Source organism: Erythrolamprus reginae, chromosome 2, assembly GCF_031021105.1.
Source record: "Erythrolamprus reginae isolate rEryReg1 chromosome 2, rEryReg1.hap1, whole genome shotgun sequence".
In the NCBI taxonomy this organism is placed as follows: Eukaryota; Metazoa; Chordata; class Lepidosauria; order Squamata; family Dipsadidae; genus Erythrolamprus; species Erythrolamprus reginae.
This window is the reverse complement of record NC_091951.1, coordinates 118,906,614-118,932,043: the sequence shown is the minus strand read 5'-3', so window position 1 is coordinate 118,932,043 and position 25,430 is coordinate 118,906,614. Positions and strand designations below refer to the sequence as shown.

The following is a 25,430-nucleotide window of genomic DNA, read 5'->3' as shown; positions in this document are numbered from 1 at the left end:
CAAGGTTGCAAAAAGAGCTGACAAATTGAAGGTCAAAATTTAAAAAATGGAAAGGGCACATGCAGGAACAAACAATACCAACAAATAACCCAAATATGCAAGGGTGGGATCAGGAGAGTGAAGGACCTAATGAGTTAAGGCTGACAACTAATGCCAAAAATAATTACGTTTCTTTCAATATTTAAGATGCAAGGTGTCAAGTAAATGATAGCTCCATTAATGTGATAAGATGGCAAGATGACAGGCAACACAGAGAAAGCAGAACTGCTTTTCTTTGCATCCGTTTTAGAAAAAAGGAATAGCCTGACCTATCAAAAGTAGCACCAAGGCAAACAGAGCAATGTACAAGTCAAAATAAGCAAGAACATAAAAGAGAATATGAAGAATATGAAGGCTAAATTGTATGAATGGTTAAGGGAGACATATCTAGCCTATTGAAAAGGACTAGAAGTCAATTGTGGCTGGTGCATCGCAAGTGGTTTCAAGAACAGACTGGACAACCATTTAATCGGGATGTTTTAAGGCCTCCTGCCTTGAGCAGGTGTTTGGCTAGAAGACTTCCAAGGTCTCTTTCAACCCTATTCATTACAATCATCAATCTGTGTAGAGGGTTGTGTTGTGAGACTGGTCCAAAGCCACCCAGGCAACTTTCATGCCTAAGGGAGGCTTAGAAATTCTCCATCCAAGTGTCCTCCTCTTTTTACACACTACTCCATCTGCCTTCTTGTCTTTAAGAGAATTATCAGTAAAAATTCATTATTGATTTGTTTAAAGTAATGTGTATGGCTTTCAGAGAGTTGTTCCAAGCAGCATACAGCAATGAAAAGTCAGTTTAAAATATCAAACTTCTGCCCTCTTTAATTCTGATGTTAAGCAAAAAAGCTGATGTAGAGTCCAATATGTTTGCAAGGAGTACTTAACAGTTGGTTTTAAAGGGATGTAATTCATGTTACTTATTTTCTAATCTTAAAGAGTTTCATGTAGTTTTCTTATAATCAACAGTTTTAAAAAATCCAATAGAATCCAGTGCATTTATTTCTTGTAATGTGTATGGAAGCTTTCATTTGATTTCAACACATACAAGTTAATGACAATTATCAATACTAGAAGAATAACACAGCCAAAGTGTAAATGAACACAAGAGCAAACTGCCAGATTCCTTCTTTAGCTGGAAGATAAAACAATCATTTTCAAGTGTAGGAAAACAAATACTATCTTCTATGTTAGCTACTAATCAGAGTAATCCAGAGGCAGCTAGCAGTATGCCCTCCTTTTCCCCTACAACTAAGCTAGACAGAAATTTACACAGCATTTCTTATAGCTGGGGAGAAATTTATCATTAGGATACATATTGGAGCTAATAGCATATTTTAGATAAATGCTATTCTGCATATCAGATAAACAATTTGATACAACACCTAGGACATAATGAATATTAATAGAGTGTGAACATGAACCAGGAAAAAACACTCCAGCTACTTCATTTCTTTACAGTTAACCTAGAATAAGTCATCTAAGCCATGTTGCCTTATATCTCACATAACCATAAAATGGTACAATAAAATGTATTAAACTTTCAGGTATAAAACATGCTATTATTGCTTCCATAATTCCAAAGGGATCACAATCTAATATCTTTATTACGCTCTTTTGTGTTAGAACCAGAGCTTTAAATACTTCTGGTAATTTTCCATCAACTAATGTTGCTTCAACCTACAATAATTTCATTGTAGGTTAAAAACAAACCACCAAACTGTTCTAGTTGCTCTTACACGCTTTAAATAATGGGATTCACAACATGAACAGGATTAAACTGAAAGAGCAGATGTGCAAATCTAAGAGCTATCAAGGATATCTGGCATCATATGGCAAAAGACTGAACTTATCCAGCTGAAGATTTAACTAATCAAGAGTTTTCTTCTCCCTACCAATCCCATCAAAAATGTACTGTGAGAAAATAAAAGAGTTCTCAATTGGCTCCCATTTATATTCAGATCATAAAGTAGACAACATAAAGCTTTATTATAGTATGTAATATAAAGAACTGGAATTCAATCAATATCCATTTCCGGAAGTTTCTTTTCTGTAGATGTTGGAGCTGTTGAATCTGTATGCTGTTCAGCAGTCTGAGAAGCCTTGGTGGCATCACCCTGGCCTTCTACTGGACCATTCTGTTCTGCTGGTTTTTGATCCTCTTTTGGTGGTTCCACTTTGGGTTTGGGTTTAGTAACAATAGGATTACAGATGCTTATCAGTTCCTGAAAGAAAGAGTTGGAAGCACCAAAAGACAAATTATACCAAAGCTGCCTCCCAAAATGTATGAAAGTTAACATGCAATGGACAATGTAATTTCTTGATTGGGCTAAATGTCAACAATGTAAATAAGATATATTTAGTCATACTGAAATAATTTTTCTTTGAAAGAGCAATAAAACAAATTTATTAGATTTGTTATGAATTGTTTCATTGTATGCTGTGAGCCGCCCCAAGTCTACGGAGAGGGGCGGCATACAAATCAAATAAATAAATAAATATTTATTTATTTATTTATTTAGGTTCCTATCTATATATCTCTCACTGTTCATTCACTCCAAAATTGTTTTTTGTGGTAAGATCTTTTACACCATAAAACCTCCCTTTTAAGTTCTTAAGAAGGAAAAAAAAATTAGTGTGAAGGAAGGCAGCCAGCTAAATTTAAGTTTGTCAGAATAAATTTACTTGAAATCATAGTGGTCACTATAATGCTTGATCTAATTGTTGTTCTATTTGTTTTTAAGGTATCCTTGGAATGGATACAGAATCTTTGTAAAAATTTGATATAATTCCTTTCATTTCCATCTAATAATTGTACTCTTTTAACTTGATACTAAAACAAAAATGATCATTAAACGGGTTGGAAAGACAACCACTATTTTTCTTTTAAAAGGTCTTCTCACTGCTTTGTTAAATCTTTCAAAACAAGTGGAACAATGTGAGCTCTGCTCCTTTAAAGTATCAAAGCTAAAAGTATAAAAGTATCAAGCTTTGAAGTATCAAAGCATGGTACCTTCCAGCCTCCTTTTTCAAAGATAACATACTTTTATTAATTCTTGGCTTAAAGGCTTTAAATCAAATCATGTTTGTTTGTTTTTTGCCAGCCTGAGATAATTTCATATGTAAAATCTATAGAAAGTCTAAAACAAATCAAACCACCAGTGCAGTAAATTTAAAAACTTATTTACTTTCGTTTTTGCTTCAATTTCCTTTGCTGTAATAACAGGGTCCAAAGTAAGACTTCGCTTATGCTGAAGGTTAAGCTTGTTGTTCATCCATTCCATCGCTTCATTTGTACTCTTCTCCACTTTTGCCATTTCGGCAGGGTCTAAATGGTCATATTGCTCATCCTGGTGGGGGAAGGGGAAACATTCTTACAATTTAGTGCTGAAAAAAGAATGGAGATTTTTGAAATCTATTTTAAAGGTTAAGAAAGATAAAAAATACACCTTTTCTTTAAATGCATGAACAGCTTTCATATATTGTTGAACATGTTTTCCAAGCTCTTCAAAAGCTTTTGGTCTTTCTTCAGATTCTTGAAATCGTGCCTGAATGGGCTGTCCTACAGCCTGAATTAAGAGAAAAAATTGTCAAGAAGTTAGTATCCTGTGAGATAAAATGGTGCTCATATTAAAAACAGCTTTAAATTGCTGAAAGTATTTCAAATTACACATGCTATAACTTGTAGCCTTTTAAAGTCTTGGGTATAGCCTCCAGCCTCTCTCCAAAGACAATGCAACAGTAATGTGCCATAATTGAAGACGTTACATAAACAAGCACTAATATTAAAAAATGCCCTCTAGAATTAACTGTGCACATAAAAAACAAACTAAACACATAATTTTAATTAAGCAAATCAAATCTAATTTTGCTCCTAGCCTCATCTGTTTTTGGAGTGTGACTTCTAGCATACTGAAAACCAAAGATGAATAAACCTTAGCTTATTCCTAATGTATGAATCTGGTTGGCATATTCAAATGTTTCCCAAGAATTACATGTGAAATTATTTTTACAGAAAGATGATTCACTAAAGTACTTAGTTTAAAAGTGTCAAAACACTACTTGTTAAAGAATCCTAAAGGCGGAACATTACATATGTTTTCATGAAAAAAAGAAACATTATAACTATGTGCTATCAGGATCAAATGGATTAGTTTAATTTCACTGGGCTTTTTGTTGCTCAATAAATAAAATTCTTTATAGAAAATCTGGCAGTTTTCAGTCCCACTTACTTTCATTTCAAGAAATTTATCAATATAAACTTGCTTTGGTTGATCTTCACCCTCTTCATACAGCCAGTTCTCTGTGTCTTCCAACTTCAAAATGAAGCTATTACGATCCTGGAAATAATTCAAATAAATTAAATTGTTATTCTTCACTAAAGAACTAAATTCCCAGCTTCCTAATTTTGAGAATCAAATATGCTACCAGTTATATAATGCAGAGACAGTCCTCAATTGATTACCATAATGGGACCAGAACTTGATTGCTAAGTGGCATAGTCTTAAAGTGAAAAATCACATGACCATGCTGACTTAGTACAACAGTTCCCTCAATGAGCATCAGTGGTGATCACATGACTACGGGATGCTGGGACTACTGTATTGTAATTCTATGCAAGTTGCCAAAAGCCTGAATTGTGATCACATGACTGCAGTGACATTGCGATGGCTGCAACTTCAAGGACTGTCAATTCAACATTGTCGTCACTTCAAACAGTTGCTAAAAAAATGTCACTAAGCAAGGACTATTGTATTATAAATATTTGTGGAATTAAAAAGAGATCAGCGGGTTAAAGATAAAGAGATTTGCAACTTAAAGTTGCAAAGTTAGAAAATAAATTTGTAAAAAGGATGTAGCAGCAAATTCCACAGAAGTTTACAATGCCTAAAAATGTGCTACCTCATTAAATTAAGCACTTCCATGGAAATGCTTGAAAATTTAGTCAGAGAAGTTGGACCCTAGCAACCCTGATATTAGCTTATTCTGAGCATATCTGTTCCTATTTTTCCTAGTTGCACATCATTAAATACCTACCTCGTCACTAACAAACTTTTCATATACACCACAGAGTTTGTCTCTCATTTCATAAACATACTCCTCCACTGCATTTTTGGCATCATTCCGCTCCTTCTCCAGTTTATCCTGCATGATCATTTTACCCTGTGGGAAATATAAAATGGTTACTATGACTGTGTACAATCCAATTCTATCACCTGAAGCTTCCTCCATGGATGCAAGTTTGACTTCTGATAAATTCAGAGATCTCTATGCAGTGTTTGTCACAACAACTAGTTGGACACTGCCTTCTATCAAAGTGTCTTTCAATTTTCCAATTTAGCTTGTGTCCTGATATTGTTTGTTACCATCTCATGCAAACACTGCTTACTTTCTGAGCCCAAACAAGTCAGCCCACTGTTATCACTTCTAAGGTAAGCAATAAATATTAACCACTGATAGTTAATTACACCTTCCTTTACTGCAGGATTACAGAGTGATATTACAAGGCTACATTGCATCTTTTATTTTACATCCTGGCTAAAATTCCGGGTTAAGTGTTTTAAATTAACTTACCTCATTCTCAATAAACAAATTCAACATATCTTTTCCTATCTGCCACACCAAATGATTCTCAATTGGAAGATCAACTGTTGTTGTTTTTACTTTAGCTTTCTTAGCTTGAGGGGGTTGGTCTGTTTTCTTTTCTTTCGATCCAGCCTGAGATGTCTGCATTAAAAGAGTATTTTAAAATAGAATTCAGGACAGAAACATACAACATATTCTGGTTTTTAGGCTGTTTCAATTTCAACTGGGACAATATGCCTTTAAGAAACATGTACTGAAAAAAGTATCACATTATTTTACAAATAGGTTGTTTAATAATTTTATCTTAGCCCATCCTTAGAACTGAAAAGCAATCTGCCATTTTCTATTATTCAACTAATTTTAGAGCATGTTTTCTTTTTAGGCATAATTTTTACCTCCATTTCTTCAGACTCAGTCTTATTTTCAGCTTGTGTTTGTTGTTGTTGTTCCTCATTTTTCTGTTGTTCTTCCTGGTCTATTTGCATCTTCTGAAATAAGAAAGCAAAATGTTGGGTTACATGAAACTCATATGTTATTGAATATGAGAAACTGAAAGTCCTCTCAATTCAACACCCCATATCACCCACTTGTAGTACTAATCACTGAAGGAATTGTTATGATACTGAATTTCAGATACCAAAAGGAACTCAACTGTCTGGGTCCCATCCCATCCCATCCCATCACTTTATTTTTTAGAAAGAAAGCACATCATGATGATGGTGTTATTTAAGGCAGATAACTGACAAAAGCCCACTTGCACAGATTGCTAAGGAACCCCCGTGTTTTAATAACATATATGACACACTCCGGGTCTTATGTTTACCTTCATGAATATAAGTTCTTTAACCACTTACTTAGAACTAGACATTCTCCATACAAGTGGATACTGTTAATGGTTAGCAAAATCAATGCTACCTAAGGATGCAGTTTTCATATAATCTTATAATGCTTAGGTTTGGATCTGCATAATCCTTTATTTGAAAGTTTAATGATAAAGGAAGCTGTTACCAGAACTCACTTATTGTTAAATTAGCAGAGCAACGTTTGGCAAAAAACTGAAAACAAAAACTACCATTACCTCTTCATCTTTTGCATGTTGATCTGTTTCCATGGGCTCTTCATTTTCCTCTGATTTATGAACTTCCACAAGAGATGCACTTGAAACGCTGAAAATGCCATGGATGTTTACTCTGACTTTAACTTTCACTTTGGAACTGGATCCATCCTTTTGGGGTATTACTTTCTGAACTAAAAATTGAGCTAAATGGAAGTAAAAAATTAAATTGGAATTGCTAACAGAAAATAGTTGAAATCTCTACTGCTTCCATCATTTTCCTTGTTGTGTTTTAATAAATGCAGTACAAAATTTGCTAATTTAAAATATTATTATTATTTTTTTATTATTTATTAGATTTTATATCCCACCCCTCTCCGAGGACTCGGGACAGCAAGATCACGGAATTATTATTATTATAGCAGCAAATGTTTGGTTTTTCTTTACTAATCACATTATTTTACTAAAAGTTTATTCTGCATTTTCACTATTTAAAACAATCAAACTGAGAATTTAATTATAACCTGATTATTAATTAAACTGTACTGATTAAAACAATTGCTAGACAGTACTTAATCATCTTATCTTCAAATTTCTAAAAGAGATGTAGGCTGATTGTTTCAGTTTCTTGGAAGTAACTACTCTGTTCACAGGTAAACAGGTTCTTTCCCCAAATATACATTCTTCTCTTGGGTTTCTGGCAGTTCTGGATAACAGAAAGTAAGGAGGAGCAAATAAACTGAATTTGAAGGGCTTCCGTATCTGTCTAGGCTATTTGTTTAATTCAATGGTTAAGTGCCAAGAAGGGCTCCTCAAATGAGGATAACATTTCCTCTGAAATTGAGTCATTTTGCTACTTATTCTGCAACTCAAGTATAGTTGCAGACAGACAGATCAAAGTTCCCAACCACTTAATAATCCAGTGAATTATTTTAAATTATGGGGACACTGCCCTTTTAAAGACTTGGTTGTACAATCTGCTCTATGGATGTGAAAGCAGATCTCTCACGTGATTCTTTAATTTGGGGAAAGCATCTCAAGTTCCCTTGCATTGGATAGAACTTGCCAGTTTACTGTCATGTGCACTGGTCAAATGCCCCTTGACACTCTAAAAAAAATCTTGCTTCCATCTCTTTAATTTTGATCTAGTTTCCTTTACGCCTCTCTACACCTACTGTCCTGTTTTTTGCCTTAATCATTTTTCATCCCCAGTTGCATCCTTCCTTCCCAGCCATGCTATGAATAGCTTATATGCTATTCTTTCTAACTTATATTCAAGCATGTACTGCTACCCTTGTCATGGACAAAGAAGGATTTATGATGGGCCCCAGCAATCTCACGCATAACTAATAATACAATACAGTATTGCCTACAATCTTACAAACTAGGCTTTGTCTTACATTTTAGCATGGATAACTCTAACACACAAACTCATGACAAAATAACTGACACCAGGTATTATCCTACATTGTGATACACAATACACAGAAACAAACAGTATCTCTTACGCTACATACCTATTGCAGTGTTTGGGTATGGCAATTCTTTAGGAAAACTGTAATAAGCTTCCAAAGTAAAGGGTTCCTTTCTATAAAATGTAAGGACTTTGGAGAAAGGTGCAGCATGATTCTTTGGGAATACTTCACAATCACTATAAAAAGAATACATCCTTGTTCACTCAAATAAGCAGTTTTTGAGGCACAAAAAAGGTTTACACTACAAAAATTATGTCAATAATTTGCATATATGAAAAACTGTTAATACTATGTTTAAGGAGTTTCATATACATTCATTATAACAGGATATACAAATAGGCTTTGTTAGGAGTTACCTTATCCCCTCTTCTGCCGGGGAGTTCCATTTTAAAGAAATAGGGTACGGCACCAAATCTGTGATAGAAAATTCTCTCACTTTAAAAGCTGGTGATAGAATAGCACACTGTAAGGAGGGAAAAAAAGTTCTGTATAACATCAAATCGTATATCATCATGTATTAACACCAAAAGATTTATAGGTTTTCATTTCAAAAACTCATTTATTCAATTAATGTATGGTCATAGTCTCAAATTCTGGATGTAAAGAGTATGAAAGTAACAATGCTTTATCATTTTATCTGTACCATCTCTTTGCACTTGTCAGATTTAATTTCATCATCTCAATTTAATTTTTAATAATTAAAACTATGAAAATATAACTCAGTTATAGAAAAAAATATTTCTTTGCTGCCTCGATTGGTTCCCACATGCTTGCAGAATCATGTACTTCCCCTTTGTTTTTTGAAGCCATTCTATCTATGTGTGTGTGTGTGTGTGTGTGTGTGTGTGTGTGTGTGTATGGCCATTTTCAATGGGAAACAGGCTACAATTCATCATTAAGCTTTTACATCATTAAGCTTGTATATTTTTAGTTAAATAGTAATTAGCCAAACAATTAGGAATGAACAAATTATCCACATTTGTTTACTAAACAGAACAGATAACTGCAAATATCTGAAAATGTATGTTTATAGCGTTATGTGACAAAGAGAAGGAAAATGAAAGTGTCACTGATTTATTTTGCAAAATCATGAATCCCACTTTTATTTTAAAAATATTAACATGTTTAACATTTCACTAAAATATAAGTCTTGAAAGATCCACTAAAATTTTAGGGCAGAACTTCTCTTCTGGAATCGATCACACATCTGAAAGGAAGACCCCAAAATGTGCTAGATATTTGGGTAAGAAGGGACTACAGAGGAGCGGAAAGGAGAAAAATGTTACACTGTACACATCCTACCTTGTGCAACTGTTTTTTGGTTTTGGACTATATAAATTTGCATTTTAAAAAAACCTCATTTGACTACTCTAGAACAAAATGCATTTCCTAACAAATACTCAACATTTCTTTCCAATTCAACCATAACATTTATTTGTAGCTCCTTTGAAACTAAAGGTGAACCAGTGTTTAATTAAAAACTATGTTTTTAGAAGAAAACGTTTTTTTCAGCATACCACCATTCTTACCTGTAATGCACAGCCTCGTGTGACAGCTTCATCCGCATTCAAAGTTGTACTGAGTTCTTTACCAAAAAATTTACTGATCCGCTCTTTCACAGCAGGTATTCTTGTAGTCCCTCCTACTATTTCAACTGCATGGATATCCTCCTTCTTTAATTCTGTGAAGAAAAAAATAGTAGTCATTCAAAATCTAAATTCATTTGCATTAATAGAATCCCACGGGTTTCAATGTGCTACAATGACATTTTAAGCAATGCATATACAGACAAACAAATTCAAAGTGAAATAAATATTTTTGAAATAATTGGGCAATATAACACGTGAATAATAACATGGCTAGTATTTTTCTATACATGAAAATATAATTAAATTCCAGTCAAAGAACACAGTCCTTACAAATAACAATATTTTTTCTATCAAAAGTCCTGACTCTTTTATATTTAGCATTCTAATTATACAAAAACAAAGGTATTTGTAGCCTGGAATTAGTATCATGAATATATTTAATAATATTTACAATAACTTGAGAAGATAAAATTATGCTCTGATGTAGAATTGAGGTACTTCCAAATAATATCCTTTGTTTGTTGGATTTCCATGCCATTTTTTGCATGAAACTTAAGACAAACATTTTTAGTACTTTAATTTTATTCTCAACCTTGTGAAGTTATTGGACTGAATGATAGAAAGTAATCAAAGACATCCAGAGAATGGTTGATTGAGTGCTTGAATCTGAACCTTCATAATCCTAATTTTTACATCATTGACTATTAGAGATGCCCATTTTATTTTATCCATTTGCTCTAGTGCTTCTGCAGTTACATTTATTAGTGCTACACTGTACTCCATATAACAAAATGTATACTTACTAGCTTGATCTAAGACACTGCGAAGAGGTGATTCTATTCTGGCCAAAAGATCATCACACATCTCTAAGAATTTACCTCTATGGGTGGAAATGTAAATTTATATTTTATGAAAAAAGCATAACGATTAATGTCAGTCTCTTAAATAATCCCCCAAATTGACAATATTCACAAAGCTGCATTTAGTAAGATATATTTAGATAATAAACCAAAACTCAAGATGGTTCAGTCTTGCTATATTTCTCAGCGTTTTTGTTTAGATAAAATGTTTCTTTATTTCACTCCCACAATCAATAAAAACGAATTTCTATAAAAGCATGCCACACAGAAATTAACTTTCTTCATATTAAGAGATTAAGCATGCCTCTCTTTCTCACTCTAATTTACAGTAAAATTGTTGCTTATGTTTTCAAGGTTATGGAGCACAAATTAAGGATTAAACACATAGCAGACAGACAGAGATGGATAGATATAGATAGCTGGATAGATATAGACACACAAACACACATATGGAATTAAGGTCATAATGATTAAAACATTTTGTATTATAGTTTTGGATTTATATATGTAATACTCTTCTCTTTTTTCCATGTTAAAGCTCCTAATTAATCCACATTATCAAAACCTCAGGTCGAACTCTGGGGAAATAATTGAGAGATTTTTTTACGATCTGTGACCTTTCCTGTTGGTTTTTGACAAGCAAAGTCAATGGGAAAGCTGGCAGGAAGTCACAAGAGTGGTCAAATGTGTCCCCTTCATTTAGAAATGCCAACTGAAAACTGCTGGAACTGATGTGGCTAAGTGGCACAACCATGTGGGGTTTTTTTCAACAAACAATTGTTACTTAACAATTGAATTTCCAGTCCCCAACTAGCATTCTTAAACAAAAACTATACCATTTGGCCAAACAATTAGATGTAAACAAGAGTGTGTGCTCACATACTTAAAATGCTGATTTAAAAAAAAACATTTTCAGAACTTCATTACTGAGGTGTATTAATCTGCAATACCTGTTCATAGTCCCAGAGACATCAATATCATTCATGAAGCATTCTATGTTCAGGGGCAGGTCAGAAGCATTTGCACTCATCAGTTTCTTCAGCTTCTCACATTCCTGAGATAATCTTAACAGGGCCCGAATTTTGGACTTTATGTCTAGTTTGTATTTTTTCCCAAATTCTTCACAAAAATAATTTACTAATACTTCATCAAATTTCCTGCCACCGAGCATTGGGTCAAATGCTGTTGCAAGTACCTTCACAATAAAAAGAAAAAGTATTTTATCTATTAAACAGACAAGTTATTAATCAACCCGTTAACTTAATCACCAATAATGAATCCAGTTTAGGGTCATATAAAGTACTAATCTAATGAATTGTAGCAGGCATGTAGTATGCATGTTTAACTACTAACACACATACCCCAATCCTATTTAAACATCAATAAAGAAAAACTTTTTCCAAACTGAAAGAAAAGTTACCAGAATGTAGAAAACATTGTACCAGGCGATGTGTCAATTACAGAATCATTTAAGCAGAGAATGATTTTTCATAATATACTGACCCATGCTAGTTATACTTAGCAAATTATTCAGAAGCCTATGGCTGTAGTATGGTTAAACCACCTGGTGCACTCAGAGCTTCCTGTATTATCTAAATGTAAATTAATGGTCATAGTACCATAAAAATGTAAATAAATGGTCACAGTACCATTTATTTACATTACCAATAGTCAGAGCTAAGTGAATTTATTCCAATTTTCTTTCCACTTACTACATTCTAATAAGCGTACAGTTTATTTAAATAAACCAACTGAGAGGAGGACTAGCAATCTCCATCCTGCACACAGATATTATGTGCTACCGTCAGCTCCTTTCTGTTTTTGTCACTGTCCATTCTTGTCACTTTTCCAAGGGAAATAAACAGTCACAGTCAATGTGGAATCTATTAGCTAAACTTATAATTTGTTGTATCCCTTTGTGTCATCTGTTTCATGAAATGAAACATTCATTAAATTAAATGAGGCCACATATTTAGTAATTGGAAAAGAAGTGTGAAGTTTATCTTGTTCATGGAGTATATGGGACAATGTTAGAGACTGTTTTTGATATGCTAGTTTTCAAGTTTTGCAGCCAAGACTGTACTCTGGAGTAATTGTTCCTTTTGCCATATCTATTTTTGCTTCTGATTAATTTTTCACGTCAACATAAATTTAATTGCAAGTGAGATTCAATGATAATTTCAGGAAATTTGCCTATGTGTAGATAATATTCTGAATTTCTTTTTTCTTTTTAAACATAATTTGTTTTGTAATATTGATATCGCAAATGAAATCCACTCTTTCAATTCACCATCTGGGAATCTATGTTCCAGATGGGTCCATACTCATTCAACAAACCACAAAACAGGGTTATTATTTATTTCAGTTCCAATACAGGCAGTCAATACTTGTTTTCATTCAGGGTTAAAGTGAGCAATACAGGTAGTCCTCGACTTACGACCACAATTGACCCCCAAATTCCTGTTGCTCGGTGAGACATTAAATGAGTTTTGCTCCATTTCCCCTTTCTTGCCACAGTTGTGAATTTATCTTCCCCACTGATTTTGCTTCTCAGAAGTTTGCAAAAGGGGATCACATTACCCCAGCACACTTCAACCATCATAAATATTAATCAATTGCTCAGCAACTGAATTTTAATCATGTGATCATCGGAATGATGCTACAGTTCTAAGTATGAAAAATAGTCGTAAGTTACTTTTTCAGTTCCATTGTAACTTTAAATGGTCACTAATGAACTATTATAAGTCGAGAAATGCACTTATATGCAATAAGCCTCTCTGAGGAAACAATCTATAATGCAGCACATGGTAACGTTTATGTACCTGGCAACCTGCCAAAAATATAGCATACAAAAAACACAGGGACAATGACATTATCGTACAACCCATGCCCTTATTTTTTTATAGCAAAGAAATCAAAACAGTAACAACTATTCAAGCAATATTGTACATATAACTGTTTCGCTCACACACATCTGGCAAAGACATAATGTTTTATATCAGCCTAGGAGCCTGTGATTGGATTAAAATAGAAAGATTTCATTTTCCCCCCAAATCCCTATTGTTTTAAAATGTTTTTAGTATTTTAATTATATTTTAATTACTATATAAGCTGCCCAGAGTAATTGAGATGGGCAACAATAGAAATCGAATAAATGAACAAACAAACAAACCAATCAATCAATCTAGGAATACTTGACATTACAAACAATAAATGATTATAATAAATGTAAGTATTACCTCCTCTGCTACTTGACCCTCCCATAGTCACACATAAAGCAAACACTGCAGTTAGTTCATTATATTGCTTTTTATAAGGAGGCAGTTTCCAAGTTAAATTAAGTCATGATTTGCTGAATTACTAATACTATACTGAATAATGGAAAACATTCAGTCATAAACACAAAAATGTTTAATGTGCCATAACATTAAACTGTTATGCCACAACAACAGAAACCACATTATAAGCTAGGGCAGTGGCTTACTGCAAGGTCCAAACCCTGTTATTGTGTTGTTTCTACTACAACTTTCCTTTAAATAAAATAACCTACAACAAAGGTAATACCATTAGTTTTATGTCTCAAAGATGCTTTTTCAAAAGGCAACTGGACTGGTTTGGGTTTTTTTTTCCTTCTAGGAAGACATTTTGCTTCTTATCCAAAAAGCTTAATCAATTCTGGTAGGATAGTTGAGGTGATGGAAGGATTAGTTCTGAGAGGATTCGGAAGGTGGTGGTGAAAGTATTATATTTCTTTGCAGTCATCTGGTTAGCTTTATTTGTCAATTGCTAGCTTTATTTGTCAAACGCATCAACACTTCCACATTTTTTTCAGCTCTAATACTTAAAATGGTAGCAATAATATCGTAATTAACATGCATAGACTTTATACTTGCCTTCAATTTCCCCTTGTTGAATGCACATACAGATACTTGATAAGCTGAATGCCCTACATCAACAAATACCACATTTCTTGGTTTTTCTTCTAATGCAGGCAGATCTTGTTTATAGATACCATAGGCCAGAGCAACTAGACAGAAACATAGACATTTCATGACCCTCTATTTAAGAATTCTTTTAATTTTTGGCTAAGGATACTATTTAAAATATTTAGTACACAATTAAAATCATCCACAAGAAAACAAATATTCTTAATATGGATTAAGGTCTATGTGATAAACTACCTTTTTATTATAGACAGAACTTTCATAATACTCTCTGTAAATCTCAAACTTTCTAATGAAAATAAACAGTGTACAAACTAAGTTCTAGAAACACTGAGGCCATATAGAAAAGTCATGTTCCCTTTTCAATCTTTATCTCCAGAATACTTTGGCTGAAATCCCATTTTAATAATTTCCACAAGTTATTTACTAAAATGCTGTATCTCTAAGCTACTTCCTGTAATTTTAAAAAAAAGTAAACCTCAAAAGAGTTTATAATAATGATTCTTTCCCCTCATCATCTTCAATCTTTCCACTGTGCAAAATATACTGTACTTCAAAAATTTCTGAAGATGTAGATAGGTCATGTTCTATCTCAATTACAACAAAAGTCATTCTATTGGAGAAAAAAGGGAACTAGCAAAAAACAACAACACCCGTTTTAAAATTTGTAGACTAATTTGTTTGAGAACACTAAAAACGGAAAATATTTCAGATATGTTTTGTTGTTCTTCCCAATTTCTTTTTGAATTTCTGTGCCTAAACATTTAAAAGTAATCAAAATGTGAAATAATTATGCAGGTACAAATCTGAATGACTGTAACAGAAAAAAAAAGTTTAGTGAATCAAAACTACCTACCTGCGGTAGTTTCATTAATTAATTTCAAGCAATTTAATCCAGCAATCTGTGTAGCATCCATGACAGATCTCCGCTCTGCATCCGTATAAAAGCAGGGAACCTACAAGACATTTAAAACTTGATTTTTAAAAAGAATATTTCAAATAAAAAAAATTTAATAATTGAATTTTTAACCACATTTGTTATATTTTACCCCAAGTCATACATCGCATAGGGAAGTAAAAGTTAAATGACCTGGCTAGTAACATTGTTAACAGATAATAGTTAACAAATAAACATATTGTTTAGTTCAAGACACTAATACAAGAACTGCAAAATAGTCTATATTAAAATTACTAAACAGAAGACGTAAGTCAGCAACAAAAAAAGATGGGCACATAGAGCCTGAAGATTTGGAAGTTTCAGAATCCATTTCATTAATTTTCATTCATAACCTTTAGAAAGGTTACACTTAGAAAATATCAAAAGATAGAAATTTATTACTTACAGATACAACACAGTCAACTACAGGTTTTTTAAGAGCATTCTCTGCAGTTTCTTTTAGTTTAGTGAGAAGCATTCCTGTAATCTGCTCAACTGTGAAGTTTCGGTCTTCCTCCATATATTTAACCTTAGTTAAAAACAAAATATTTTAATTTGTAATTTTCCAGAGTAATTTTCTTCATGAAATCTTTAATAGCATGTTTTAAATTTAAATATACTGCTCAAAAAAATAAAGGGAACACTCAAATAACACACCTTAGATCTGAATGAAATATTCTCATTGAATGCTTTGTTCTGTACAAATTTGAATGTGCACAACAGCATGCAAAATTGATTGTCAATCAGTGTTGCTTCCTAAGTGGACAGTTTGATTTCACAGGTTTGATTTAGAGTAGTACTTCTACTTATGAACTTAATTCGTTCCATGACCAGGTTTTTAAGTAGAAAAGTTTGTAAGAAGAAGCAATTTTTCCCATAGGAAACAATGTAAAAGCAAATAATGTGTGAGATTGGGGAAACCAAAGGGAGGGTGGAAGCCGTTTCCTCCCAGGAGATTCCCAGAGAGGCCCCACAGAGGTTTTTCCCTGCCTTTTCCGGTTACAGTTTCGGAAGCTCGGGTGTGTAAGTGGAAAATAGTTCTTGAGAAGAGGCAAAAAAATCTTGAACACCCGGTTCTTATCTAGAAAAGTTTGTAAGTTGAGGAGTTTGTAGGTAGAGGTACCACTGTACTTGGAGTTATATTGTGTTGTTTAAGTGTTCCCTTTATTTTTTGAGCAGCGTGTATTTCTCCCTTTGCTTCACAAATAAGCACAAAAGAGCAATCAACAGTATGTTTATTTTCCATATTTTTAAGAGAAACAATTCTGATCATACTTATTTTATCTCAAAGAATGTATCTCAGTCAACCACAAAAGATAACTTTACTGGGAACAGCTTGTATCATATATTGTTTAACTTTAATAATAATAAACAACATTTGCCTATCTCCTTGGGAAGAACTTGGTAAGTAGTTAGAAATCCAGTCTAAACATCTGGCTGACTGTCTGACCAGCAATAATTTATAAATCACACAAGTCCCATCTCTTTAAGGAAACTGTAGCAGTTGACTTCTTCAGATTTGAATATATGTATATGTGTTTTTTTTTCTCTTCTGCCAAATAGCCAAACAGTATTCTAATTTTGCAAGAAAGCATTAATATGTCCACATTCAAGGTCATACCTTAATGCCAGCTGAAAGAGAGGGTAGCTGGACAAGCTCATAAGCAAGTTTAGCTTTTTCATCTTGAACAAAAGGATCCGAATATGCACGACCGTGAAATCTTTTAAAACCTTGCACCGTATTCTTTGCATTTGAAATTACCTAGAAGAGAACAGAATTTAGTCTTATGTAACAAAACATTAATATTTTTGCAGTAAGTTGCAGAAAACACTTTAAGGAAAAAGTACAACTTTGATAAAGTTTCATAATTTTTTTCATGGTATATAAACTTACACATTTTTCTTGTAAAGTATGCTATACACAATACCGTGTTCCCCCCAAAATAAGACCGGGTCCTATTTTCTTTTAACCCTCAGAAAAAATGACTACGGCTTCTAATTATTGACTCACCTCATGGGGGTTGCACCAACAGGTCAGCCCACTTCTGCAGCCACTTGCCATCGCTCGCACGAACCACCCCCAGCGTTCATTTTGCTATCAGAGCCATCTCGAAAGTCCTCTGCAGCTAAGAAATGGGCTCCGGATTGACATATACGGTGCTCCCTGGCTTCCATTTGACATTCAGATGCCTCCCGGAAAGCCCTCTGAAGCCAATAACAGACCATCCCCATCCATCCCCAACCTAGCTTAACTTTTACCTTGTTCCACTCCTGCACCCTGGGATGGCCATGGTATTAATTAGGGCTAATTCTTTTTTGGGGGGGTGGGGGGGTTAGGGCTTAATTTGAGTGCATGCATTCAAAAATGATAGGGCTTCTTTTCGGGATGGGTCTTACTTTAGGGGAAGCATGGTACAATCAGAAAAACAACTGTAAGTTATTGAACATATATCAGAAATAGTATACACATAGTAATACTTTCACATTTATGTTGGGAATTTGCTTTTCAGGAATGCTATCCAACCAATTGCAAGTAGTCCTAGATTTACAAGCCATTGAGACCAGAATTTCCAGAGCTAAGCAAGGCAGTTGTAGGATCATGCCTGATTGTATTACATTTTTGCTATGGTTGTTAAATGAATTATACAGTCATTAAATGTATCTGGCTTCTCCCATTTACTTTTGTTTGTCAGAAGCCAGCTAGGGAGGTTGCAAATGACAATCATATGACCTCAGCAAGCTGCATCCATTTTAAAGTCCTCGTAGAGGGGCGGCATAACAATCCAATTTAATAAATAATAAATATATATGCCAGTTGCCAAGCACCTGAATTTTGATCACAATCTTTGGGATAGTGTGATGGTTGCAAACATGAGGATTGGTCACAAGTCACATATTTTCAATGCCATTATAACTTTGAATGGCCACTAAACAAATGGTTTTAAGCCAAGGACTACCCATATGTGCAAAGGAGATTAGAAAAAATTCAGACACCTAAATCATGCAACAGTTTATTGCACAAGAAAATTAAGTAATAGGATTCCCTTCAACAATCCCAGCTCCATCTGAAAGTGGCACCCCAATTTTGTTGCTAAACTAATTCACTAACTAAACTACAAACAAATGTTTCAATACATTTCTTTCTGGTGTAGAAGTGATACAACCTTAAAGAAATAAAAACTAGTGATTATATAAATATTTCTTTGGTTAAGCCTTAGTAAAGCAAATATAGTCAACATGCTATGAAATCAGAATTTAAGGTGGAAGGATATTGTGGATAAATAAGATTATGACACAGAGTAAAGATCTTTATCTAGAAAATAGAAAATAAATTACAATCTCCTTTATATTTTAAGGCTATGTAAAGATTCTTTTTTTGTTATGTCCTATTTGTTAGCAATCACCTGATCTGAGTGTTGCAAGTCAAGTCTCTCATAAATCATATACAGTAAGACCTCACCTATCGTGGGTGTTACATTCCAGACCCGGCCGCGATAGGTGAAATCCGCGATGGGGAATTTATCGACTGATAGTACTTTAGGGGGGACGCTCCCTGCTCCCTCTTTCTCCTCCTTCCCACCAGCTCCGTATGCCTGGAGGCGAGCAACAGCCGGCTAACCTTTCCCCCCCACTACTACTTACTCTGCGCCTGAGGAAAAGAAGGGGAGGGGGCAAAAGAATCGCGGCCCCCGAGCATTCCCGACCCACTGCTGTTCTTTGCAGCACTTCGGCCAAACGTTGTCTTTTTTGCCTTGCCCCGGCTGGAAAGCCATGGTGAGCTGTCCCGGCTGGTTCTTTTTTTCTCTCTCTCTCTTTTCTTTTCCCCTCCACCCGCCCAGCACTTCCTGTCCCGCCCTCGAGCCCAGTCTGGAAATCCCCACCGCGTCGCGTTCCTTTCTTTGCTTGCGCTCACTCGTTCGCGCACTGCCAGGAGCTATTTCTACAACCCCAAGCACACCGCCACCGCCGCCAACCACTAAGCGCGCCTCCAAATACTGCCTTCTCGGCACTGGCAAGGCGGGTTGAACGAGGGGACGGGCCTCCACCGGAGCTCAGTCCCCACCCCGCTCATCATTCGCCCAGCCGCGGGCTGGTTGGCTTGTCCTGCCCTTCCAAACTTCTAAGCGCCGTATCTGTGCCAACGCTGACTTCAAAACCCACGATGAAGTGAAACCGCAATAGGTGAAGCGCGATATAGCGAGGGACTACTGTATTATAAAGTAGGCCATATCATTATTTCCATTTTAAAATATAATGACCCTAACACAGAAAATGAAATATGAATGTGTTAACAATTTGTACTTTTTCTGTTTTAACATATAAATTGAGATAACATTTGACTGCTCCAGGCATCTACAAGTACTCCAACACATCAGAATATAGTATAGTATAGTATAGTATAGTATAGTATTAGTATTAGTATAGTTAGTATATGAAAACACAAAGATTTCCTCAAATTAATTTCAGCTCTTGGTATCTGATATCATTACCATTTTCTTGGCACTTTTATGGGAGTTATTTCCTACTATCTTTGTGAGGGATAGTTTATTTATTTTCCACTCTAGATTACATCTTTGGAATTTTCATGAAATCCACTTAAATATTCACTGCAGCTGACCCTATTTAACCATAATTGGCTAAAGAACAAGTCTTATAATAGTGTTGAAATATTAAAGCAAAAGCTATAATTCATAACCATATGTAAATCATTCACTTCTAAACATGCAAGAACTATAAAATAAAGAACATATAATAAGAGGGGTATTACAGCCCCCTTGTAATTTCATGTTGGAACAATTCAGCTCTAGATTTTCTCTTCATCCCTATAGGATGGGTCAACAGAAATTGTACAGGTATGGTTTGTCTATTTATAGAAGCCTTTGATCCAGAATCGGGGAAATAATTTTTTTTTGGGGGGGTGGCTTTATTTTAGTGACTAAATCTCTCCTTAAATTCAATTGCTGAGAAAAGTGAAACAACCAGAACAAGAAAGAAATACACAGGAAAGATGTATTGGCATTAGCTTACTTTAGTAGAAAAATTTCCTATTTAGATTCCAGAATACAGAATATCTTTTATAGGATAAGCAAGCATAATATAAAAAACAAATGTTTGAAGTCAAATTCATTAAGCCTGAATATGAAATATTTAACACAACTGTTTTAGCACCTTTTTTAATATGATTCAATGTTTTCATGTAGCAATTATGTAATTATTAAAAAATTAACATAGAAGCCTTACCTGGCTCTTGGCTGCAGCTCCAATTGAACGGTTCTTAGGTCCAAATGATATACATGACCTAACATAAAATAAAAAAGTAGTTTTAAAAGTTAAATCACAGTACCTGTACATCAGTTTCAATAATAAAACAAAAACAAAAATAAAACAATGAGTAAGCTTAAATGATATGAAACTTAATGTGATGTGTACTCAATGATTATAAAGATCAATTTTTTAATTAGAACAAATTTCCTAATAGATTTGTCATCTTGTTGTGTGGAAAATAGGAGGAGGAAAGGAATATTGTGAATGTTCCCTGCTTTGAATTACCATACTTATAAAATACAATAGATGAGATAGAACACAAATCATTTTTAGTTATCCATTCAACATAATCCACCTAATTTCCCTCAAAATGTTAGCTTCTTTGATGAACATTTTATAGATAAATTTATAGGCAAATGATTTTAGGATTATTATTCGTCATTTTACTGATTTGGATTTAAAATTTAACAGGAATTAGTTAAATATTTCCAAATGTCTCTTATTTTTAAGAACAGATTTTCAAGAGAACCCAAAGAGACAACATATATAGTATTCTATCTTTTCAGAGTCATCTTCAGAGTTCCCTTGAACCAAGAGATAGAAGTACATAAAATTTGGTAGTAATAATCATCCTTGGGACAGACTTGATAGATGGGACAAAAATGCCAGATCCAGTCTAAACATTTAGTTGACTATGAGACACTATAATATCAAGTTAGAAAACCTGTGTGTGATTAAGAGCACTTGGTATACATGCTATTGCATCCCACAGACGTTGTGTGTTATGGAATTCACTCAAAAACTGAAAACCACAAGTATGCCCCATGAAAGATGTGGTACACTGAAAAAGATGCCTGTTTTATTGCTGCATTCGTACTTCTAAATTACAGAGATAGAACAATATACAGTATATAATAACTTATTTTAAAGCAGCATGCATTGCTGCCCAAACTCACATTGTCAAACACTGAAAAATAAAGTATTTAGCCTGCCTTTATAAGTAACTCAACATACTATTCTTCCTAAAACAACAACTGTGTGAGGTGGGTTGGGCTGAAAGAAATGACTAACCCAAAGTCACCCAGTTAGCTTTCATGCCTAAAGAGGGACTAGAATTCAGTCTCCTGGTTTCTAGGCCAGCACATTAACCACTACACCAAATGGTCTTACATATATTTCTCAGCAATACACTATCAAATTTTAAATGTCTTCTTTCCAAATCTGCTAATATTAACCAAGAATCCAAACCATTATAATTGTAATGTGTCTTTTAGCAAAACCTATGGTGCAAGAATCAAGAAACATAACATTAAACTTCCTCACTTTTTCTTAGGAAAAACAAACAAGTTTACAATCTAATTGGTCTGAGAAATGACCAAGTCCAGTTTTTTAAAACTACATACTGAACATGACACAGTAAGAAGAGAAAGATGCACAGATCAAAATAAGTACATAAAGGAAGGATGAAAAACATGCATGTGCATGTAAAAGATTAAACAGAAAAAATCAGAAATGTAAACTCTGAGCAGCTATAACAGGCAACTTATTTACAAAATGGAATATACATGTATATGAAAATTATGTAAATATAGAATTTAAAATAAATCCAGAATGCAATATTATCTTTTCTAAAATGTAGATTTTACAATGATCCTATTTCCAAGGTTTATAAAATATAAAAGTTCCCACACCAAAATACTAGATGAGAGCTCTCTATTATGGAGTTTAAAAGAGTTTCTAGCATCTTTAAGGAAGTGAAAGCAACATGAGATGATAAGTCAAAAAAGTGGATAGCTAGGAGTACACACTTTGGCTGCTTCCATTAACCTGTCTGAATTAATTTTCTTGATGCAATCCACACCTTTATGGCAGAATTCTGGCCTACTGTAAGTTGCTACACTACAAATTAAATCACATCAACTAGACAGGCTGGTTGGGCTGATTAAGAATTAGAGGCACTAAAGTTTCCCTATTACTACACTGAGGGATTTATTTAAAACAGCAGTGAACCAGATTTCAAAAACACTTAAGTTTCTCACTGTTTATTGTCTGACAAATTTGAAAATTTATTTCCCTGAAGACAAGTAACTTCTTCCCAAGAAAGCACAGATTTGCAAGAGATAATTTGGGTAAAATAATGGAATCCAACCTCATGTTCAGTGTAGAAAGAAATACATTCCAGTAAAGGAAAAGTCCACCACTACTGCTTTGTAAATTTAAAAATAACATTCAATCACCACTGTTTTTCTTGTAACAGTAATACAATTATGCTTTGTCTGTCACATCCTTTTTTTGTATGACACTGCTTCAAATACAAGAGAACTGCTATTTCCCAATCTCTGATGATGTTTGATGGACTTCTCTGGACCTCTTCCAATTTAAGTTCTTCGTTTAAATAAAATTAAGTAGAATGAAGTTTTTCACTTGAAAACAAAATATTAAAAAATTGTGGAAAGGAAAGAGCAGCACTGGAAAGAAAATACTTAAGTGCAACAACTATTGGCAGAACCAAGAAGCATACAAAATTAGAATTGTATACAAAAATATCCAAGTACAATAAAGGATTGGAGGGAAATTGACATTCTGTCCACTCTAGTATTAAACAATGAATACATTTTACAACATTACTGCAAATCACCCATTGACAATCCAAAGTCTAGTCCTACCCTTGGCATATTTCTTTATCAGCGTATATGCATTGCTGTGTTGCGCTGCACATATTTCACAAGTTGAATTGACTTAGCTGTACAGGACATTACTTATTAGATGTGTTCTAGTTAAGTGTGTGTATTGCCTACTGTCTGTCTTTTTTAGTTGTATATGGCTTGCTGTTATGCCCTTTGTTAAAAAGGCATTATAAATAAACATTTATTATTATTATTATCTTAAAAATATTACCTAGGATCTTTCTAGAACAGCATCGAAGTTACAGTAAAGGAGGCATACTGATAAAATCATGAAATTCCCTTCAGACTGGATGAAACCTTCAATTCCCTCACCTCCTCCAAGGACACCTATTTTCAATTAGGTGAACAATACACTCCGAGGACAAAATAAAAATACAAACTTAATAGTCCCATTGATTTCTATAAACTGTAAAAGCTCCTGGGTTGATTAGTTAAACACAGAAACATAGAAGATTGAGGGCAGAAAACGACCTCATGGTCCATCTAGTCCAGTGTTTCCCAACCTTGGCAACTGGAAGATATCTGGATTTCAACTCCCAGAAGTCCGCAGCCAGCATTCGCTGGCTAGGGAATTCTGGGAGTTGACGTCCAAATATCTTCCAGTTGCCAAGGTTGGGAAACACTGATCTAGTCTGCCCTTATACTATTTCCTGTATTTTATCTTAGGATGGATTTATGTTTATCCCAGGCATATTTAAATTCAGATAATGTGGATTTACTAACTACATCTGCTGGAAGTTTATCCCCCCCCCCCCCCCCCGCCAATGATTTCACCCGTCGATTAGCCCTCGAGGCAGTGCCGCAGTGTTAATTAAGGAAAGCAGCTTCAGAAAACATTGAAACGGGGTTACTTTCCCTCTTCCTCTGCCTGACCGGTGCCGAACCCATTCGCCTTCCCTTTTCCCAGGGACACCTCCATGTGGGGCGGAGGGGAAGACAGCAGGGGAGGGGAGGAGTATTCCTCCTAGGCGCAGCAGCACCTCGCATTACTCACGAATTAAGGGCACACTTTTTTTCCCCTCCCTCGTTCTCCTCTCCTTTTCAAAACCCAAAGGTGTGGCCGCCGCTCCGGGAGATAATCACCTCTTACCTCTTTTCCAATTCTAGCTTAAGGGAGGATGGCGGCGTTTTCTAGGCCACCGGCGCTCGGGGTGGTGGTGGGGTGAACGGCACCTCTGACAAGTTTGCGGCGCTTCCCGGCCTCCCTCTGCGGCGTTTCCCCCACAACCCCTCCACATTTCCCCCGCACCGCCTTAAAATTTTCATCCCCCGGTTTCCCGCCGGAGGAGTTACTCACGGGGTGCAGCGGTCGCTATACTCGTTGGCGATGGTTTCGATGCCCCCCGCGCGGGCCACGGCCACATAGCAGCTCTGGAAACCCAAATCGATTCCCACCACAGACATGGTGCCTTTGGGGGGGGGGGGATACGAGGGAGAGAAAAAGCCGGATTGGAGGCCCGAGAGGCCTACTTCAAAAGAAAAAAATCGCACGGGGCCGGCTCCGGCAGCCAGACGAAGAAACTAAAGCCGAGTGGCGGCGGCGGCGAAGAATCCTAAGCAGCGGCCGCCGCCTGAGGGGGAAGAATCCAGTTCACCGCCGCGGAAGCCTCTCGCACTTCACCCGGAACGGCCGCTCCGACTGTTTAAATGGGCTGCCGCAGCACGCGACTCCGCTTGCCTCCTCGCGCTGGTGGGGCGGGGGAGGGGAAAGGGACAGGCGAAGCGGCAGCGCAGAGAAATCTCGAAGAATCCTGATCTTAAAGGAAGGTGGTGTGTGTGTGAGAGGAGGGGAGCGGGAGATTCTCTCGCGAGATTCCGGGCCGCGATGCGCGCGCGCGCCCCCCTCTCCTCCCTTTTAGCTCTGACGTCAGCGCGCGCGGGCGCGCACGGGTCTTATTCAATCTCGCCTCGGTATCCTCGCGCCTTTCGTTGCCGATGAGGAAATGAAGACGGCGAATCGGAGATTCGGGGGCCTGGGGGTTTTTTGGCAGCCAGAAGGG

General features: G+C 35.5%; 1 protein-coding gene across 1 annotated transcript; it reads right to left on the bottom strand.

Moving 5' to 3' along the window:
- Positions 1–1,017: 1,017 nt before the first annotated feature.
- On the bottom strand, positions 1,018–25,349 carry HSPA4 (heat shock protein family A (Hsp70) member 4). The gene is made up of 19 exons (XM_070739341.1): positions 24,728–25,349; positions 20,720–20,777; positions 17,100–17,240; positions 15,885–16,007; positions 15,398–15,497; positions 14,491–14,624; positions 11,548–11,792; positions 10,541–10,617; positions 9,678–9,829; positions 8,505–8,611; positions 8,191–8,324; positions 6,698–6,879; positions 6,015–6,107; positions 5,608–5,760; positions 5,071–5,196; positions 4,266–4,373; positions 3,483–3,602; positions 3,222–3,383; positions 1,018–2,258 (listed from the first exon to the last, which is right to left on the bottom strand). Exons 1-19 carry the CDS (start codon positions 24,832–24,834, stop codon positions 2,052–2,054), a joined length of 2,529 nt encoding a protein of 842 aa, XP_070595442.1. The 5' UTR covers positions 24,835–25,349; the 3' UTR covers positions 1,018–2,051.
- Between the last annotated feature and the right edge of the window lie 81 nt (positions 25,350–25,430).